Consider the following 6,000-nt stretch of genomic DNA (forward strand, 5'->3'; position numbering starts at 1 on the left):
TCCTTCTGCTAGACATTCATTTGCAGTAAGCAAGCTACTTCTTAAAAATAATATTTACAAATGATTTCTTGTTTTTCCTTTAGATGATCCCTTGGCAACCTGAATCCACTCATGTATTCAGATTATCAGATTCATTCAAAAGGACCTTAGATATCATATAAACCTAAAAAGAGAGGAAAAGACAAAAAAGGACCTAACCTTAGAATCAGTATGGCATTTTTTTATTATACTTATCACAAATGATCACCCACAAATCACATATCAACTTTCATTACACAAAACAGGAGTCTATGAACTAAGTTCTAAACCACTGTGATGCCAAAAGAACAGCAAAGAACATATGGAGTTAACAGACTATGGCAAATGACAAAGATGGTACTCATGCAACATATTACTCTGCAAACATTCTGGCACTGTTTTAAGCACTTTTTTCTTCCTTTATGCTTCTTTTTTTCACATAAATGCATTTTTGAGTCATTAAAAGCCCCTGAAAAGAGTGGTTTTAAACAAAGGTATTTGGAAATAATGGACATCAGTCAGTGACCCACTTTTATCTAAAACTGTTGGCAATTTATTTTTTAATACATACTACTATCCACTTCTGTAAACACCAAGCCCAAATCAAATTCAGCTGCAACAGTTGTGATACAAAATCTACCATGTTAGTCCTTTATTTTTGTAAATTTTTTCTTCTTATTCAGTACTGTCTTCAAAGGGTCTATATTAGAACATTGAAGTTTCAGAACTTCGAATGTTCTAATATTGACCCCTATTCAGCGAAAGCTGAAAACATCAAACATACAAAACAGCAAATTTTTTCCTAGGGAAAAAATTTGCTGTTCCAAAACACATACACAAGCACACCAATCAAACAGCAATCCGCACACATACACCTAAAATCTTACACCTAACCCTGCACTAAACTATACACACACCACTAACTATCCACTTACCTTAACCCAAACCCTAAGGTCCTTCACTATCGCACACTCACCTCACCCACCCTAACCCTCACGTCCACACAATAGCACACATACTTAACCCGCACCCTAACTAACCTAACCCACACTCAATCGCACACTTACCTGAACAAGACCCGTAACTTTCCACCACATGGCTGAAAATACTGAAGCAACAGAAACGGACAACCGAATTCTTTCCCTGGGAAAAAATTTGGTTTTCTGTTTCTTTGATATTTTCAACATTCGCTGAATAGGGGTCGATATTAAAACATTCGAAGTTTTGAAACTTCGATGTTCTAATATAGACCCTCTTCAAAGGGCACGCATTGTTAGACATTCATAAACAAGTTATCTTTGCTCAAAAAATGCCTTCAGTTATATAAACATTTCTCAATGTCTTATTTGCTTCTTGTGCTCAATAAATCTCACTTTGTTGTAGTTGTATTATTTATGCCATTTCATGTCTGAAAATGATCCCTGGACCAATGCACTTGAATACACAGATGCAATATGAAATTCACTCTTTTTTTGTATTTCTCATTACATATTATGCACATAAATATTTGGCAAATATGCTCTTTACTGTATTTATATTTTTATGCAATACATTACCTGTCCTGCGTTATGAATTTAGAGTGGGAAGCTTTGGTGCAAGTCCATCTATTTAGCTAATTTAATTAATTAATCAGTTGATAAGGCAAGCTAATAAAGCATACCTGATACTGTAATGGAACCAATTCAGATCATGGATAGAATCTTGTTTTATTTTATATTTCTTAATGAGATAGGTGGCCTGGTCACAAAACCCCTTCATTCACAAACCTGGCAACAAGCTCAGACAAAAACACACTTATAACTGTAAGCGTCTTCTGCGTGGAGACATGCATGAAGGGGCGTACCTTCATTGAAGCTTGTGCATCAGGGCTGGTAACTCGGCACGTAACAATCAACTACCAATCATTAGCGGACCAGAGTTCCGCTGTGGCGACCCCTTACCGGGAAAAGCCAAAAGACACAAACAAACAAACCGTATGTACATCTATGTCATTCATATTAATCTCAATATATAATCATTTAGTAGTTATTTCACAGATTAAGGGTAATGCTAGAATGATCTTAAAATACTTGCACACAGAAATTAAATTTGGCAGAGTTAGATTAGCTTCTATTATTATAAACAGATGCTGAGGGAATGGTGAAGAGGCTTTATAAGGGCAATTATGGTAATATTAGCATTATAGTAATTTACATTATGATAATATTTACATTGCAGTTACACAAACAGTATGCATTATGACATGAAACAGCATACCATGTCATTATGACATGAAACAGCAGATATACCCCAGGGATTACCTCAGTGTCACTGCTCAATAGAGGCACAGCAAAATAATGGGTATAGTTCCCCATACTAAAGGGGTGGCGTAAGCCACAAAACTATGGGCTAGGCTTGTAAATGCCCTCGGGCAGATAGCCTAGTATGAACCTATGAACCTTAAGATTATGTAGAAAGGATACTTGAATGGAGAAGGCATTTTCATAGACCGTCAAAGTCAATGAAAGAGAAGAACATGACATAGCTAGAGAGCAAAAGTGAGTGTAGAAACAAAGCCTAGAGTGAAACATGGGTTGAACAGAGGACTTTGGTTCATAGGTTCATAGGTTCATACTAGGCTATCTGCCCGAGGGCATTTACAAGCCTAGCCCATCGTTTTGTGGCTTACGCCACCCCTTTAGTATGGGGAACTATACCCATTATTTTGCTGTGCCTCTGTCGAGCAGTGACACTGAGGTAATCCCTGGGGTATATCTACGATCTCCCATCCATTGGTCAAGATTTCTCTTGAACAAGGCCAGCGAGGTGCTCTGCCTCACATGTACCGGGATTTTGTTCCACAGCATAGGGAGTCTTTGGGTATAGGCATAGGGAGTCTTTGGGTATAGATAGGGAGTCTTTGGGTATAGTGGATAGTTACCGAAGTGATGGTACAGGAAAAGATGGGTAAGGCAAAAGTGAGTGTAGAAACAAAGCCTAGAGTGAAACATGGGTTGAACAGAGGACTTTGCAGAGGATAGTTACTGAAGTGATGGTACAGGAAAAGACAGGTAAGGTACCTGTTCCATAAGGAGGCAAACACCCAGAACAATAAGTAAGTCCTAGTTAGGTGTAGCCTAGGACATTCAACACATGAAAAGAGCTTCCCCATTTAAAAGTGGTAGTTTATACTGTAGAATACCATATGTTTTAACGGTCTACAGCAACCTTTTTCAGAAGGTTACAAGGGAATACATTTTAGTCTACTGTAAAATAAATAGTACTGTGTAGAGAATGAAATAAGTGATAACTGGCCTATCTCCTCCATAGGATTACAAAGGAGCTTATTTTAGTTTGATGTAAAAAAAAAAAAAAAGAAAGCAAGCAAGAAAAAGTGCACTAATAACCTAATGTTAAGAAATATGGAGAAAGACTATAGTCAGCAACTAAAATTCCACTCTTCTAAACAGGAAAATATATACTGCAACCTTAATTATGACTTCAGGGAGAAGGACAAAATGCTGGAACTAGAAGCCTGAATGCTGAGGCTAAGATGAAGCCTACAAGACTAAACCAAGATAACAATGACTGCCTTAAACATAGCTATCCTTTAAATTCAAAAAGGGAATGAAGAATAATTCACGTTACTAGGTTTCTACATTCCATTAAACACTAAGCTGCTGATGACACAACTCCACCACACCATCTGACTGCCAGGGTAAAAGCAAACCTACACACACACAATTTTAAGGTGGCATTGTTTTGTAGGAGCCTGAACCTCCGGCTGTAAAGGATCTGTTTTCAACACTCCTAATTTCTTAATATACTAACTCTGAAGTCCAAAATAACAATTGCATAGGTTAAATGCATATCTATGGTCTACTATGTGATGGCAAGATCACTCATGGTAAACTAAGCACAATACATCTAACTTCAGTAAGCTGAAGAAGATCTTTGTTTTGTCATGCTTTAAGCAGCTCACCTTGTTTGGGAAGTAGATGAAATTTGTGAACACAGTGCTGGTCTGTCAAACTTCTCTCTTCACACAGCTGGTGCCCGTTGCTCCAGAACTTATAGCAATCCTCATGAAGCTGGACAGCATATTTCTGAAAACCAGGCCCACGAGCATGCTGGCTATAAACCCGCAAAGCCTGTGTTAGCTGGTTCTTGTGAACAGTTGTTGTATAATTATGTGGCAAATTAGACTGGTAAGCACTATGAGCCAAGGGAAGTGCTTTCTGACACCGATTTTCTGAAAATTTAGTATCTGCATCTAAAAATCCTTCCAAAACTTTAAGCTGCCCTTGAATTTTTAGTGTCAACTCTCCATTAAGAGATGCTAGGCCATCCTCTTTTCCATCAATTACAGCTTCAAATAATTTAGAGGCTACAGAGACCCACTTTTTGTATGTAGGTAGTTCAAAATGAGAAGGCTGAGGATTCCTACCCACACTATCGTCAAATCCTTTTTTTGCTAGGACCAATTCCACATGTTGCCATAAGAACTCCTTCAGTGTGCAATCCACTAGTTGACCAGAGGAGCTAGAACTACTTTCTACAGTAAATGAGGGCTGCCGAGCATATCGCATACTTTGATAACGCCGTGGTCCTGTCATTGGTACCAAAGGCTCACTTTCCTTAATGGTACAAGTACTTCTTAACATTCCTATCAACATTCCAATTGGATCTTCATCTTGGCCTGGTACTACATAAACAAAAGCTTGGTTTGCAGGAACCGTAAACAAACAGTTGATACTCTGATTGGTCAATACTCTACTTTTCCTAAAAATTCTGTAAATTTGATCTTCTAAAGCATGTTGAAGCCTTCTTTTGGGAGAATGCTTTTTGGGTTTATCTATAACAGATGCATCTTGATTTTTTGGTTCCAACTTAAGTGCTCCATTTAACTGAAAAACAAAGAGTAGTCGAGGGGGGCAAGGTCTACAGTTCAGTTTCCATTCTTTTCCAACTGCACAATCTTTAATGATCATCTTTAGAGAAGGAAGGACTTTTTGTCGTAAGTTGTCTAACGCTCTAAAAAGCCTATCATACGTAATATCAAAGGAACAAGTGGGATGAACTAAAAGCACGATGTGACACACGCAGAATATATAAAGTAAACTCATGCAGTACATTTTCTCTTCACTTTTCCAAAACTCGTGTGCCTCCGCGTGAGGTATATGGTCACTCAAATCTGTGCAAGCCTGCATTAATTGGTATGTATCGCAAACGGATGTAAGAATCAGGTAAAGTACTTTATTTTCCTGATTATAGTAAGTCTGAATAAAAGTATTACTCTGTTGTCCATCCTGATCTTCTTCATGAAAAAGGGGGAAAGCTTGTTTATCGCACAGGGTGTTGATAAGTGAACATTTTTCAGACTTGACTTGGAAGGACGTTTTACCAAAGATTCCCACCACGCAGACTTCATCATCTTTCCAAGAAGCCTGTTCAGGATCTGACTCTAAAAGAAGAACCCTAGCAGGAATTGGAGAACCCATTACCCTTCCCTTCATTTTGACACAGTACTTACTTCCCGAACAGTGTTTCAAAAAAAAAAATGACCGTGCGGAAACCGGAAGTTGTTCCTTCATGTCCGACAGATAGGTTCCGATGTCAGGGACTTTTCTCGACAGCGGAACGGTTTACTATGCCGATGCATAGAACAGCTTTCTTATTCCCTCCTCTGTATAAAATTACCACTTACATCATAAACTCTGACCTATTACCTATCCCTGATTTTGCCTCATATTTTTGGCATGGCAGTTTTTATGGTAAATCACTGATAATCATTGTTGGTCAGTATTTATTTTATCATTTTTACCAAATTAGTCCCACTAAGCTAGTAACCTCTTTTCAGGTTAGACCCGAGGTGGTGTTTATACTACTACGGAAAATGTGGCCATGGCATAGGGGAACTTCCCCTCTTTTGAATAGGTGTAGTGCATTGTGCATACCTCTCAACCTGTTAGAGCAAAAAATCCGGAAAGGCTAAAATGATGG

At 38.2% G+C, this 6,000-nt stretch overlaps 1 protein-coding gene across 1 annotated transcript in view; it reads right to left on the reverse strand.

Annotated features, from left to right (window-relative positions):
- The window catches only part of SMG8 (SMG8 nonsense mediated mRNA decay factor), a 223,517-nt gene extending 217,882 nt beyond the window's left edge, over positions 1–5,635 (reverse strand). Inside the window, exon 1 of the mRNA XM_044054273.1 lies at positions 3,980–5,635. Coding sequence (XP_043910208.1) covers positions 3,980–5,591 — 1,612 coding nt within the window. The 5' untranslated portion in view covers positions 5,592–5,635. The remainder of the gene's footprint in view (positions 1–3,979) is intronic.
- Between the last annotated feature and the right edge of the window lie 365 nt (positions 5,636–6,000).

Source organism: Protopterus annectens, chromosome 13.part0 (assembly GCF_019279795.1).
Source record: "Protopterus annectens isolate FY-2018-M chromosome 13.part0, PAN1.0, whole genome shotgun sequence".
NCBI classification, from domain to species: domain Eukaryota; kingdom Metazoa; phylum Chordata; order Ceratodontiformes; family Protopteridae; genus Protopterus; species Protopterus annectens.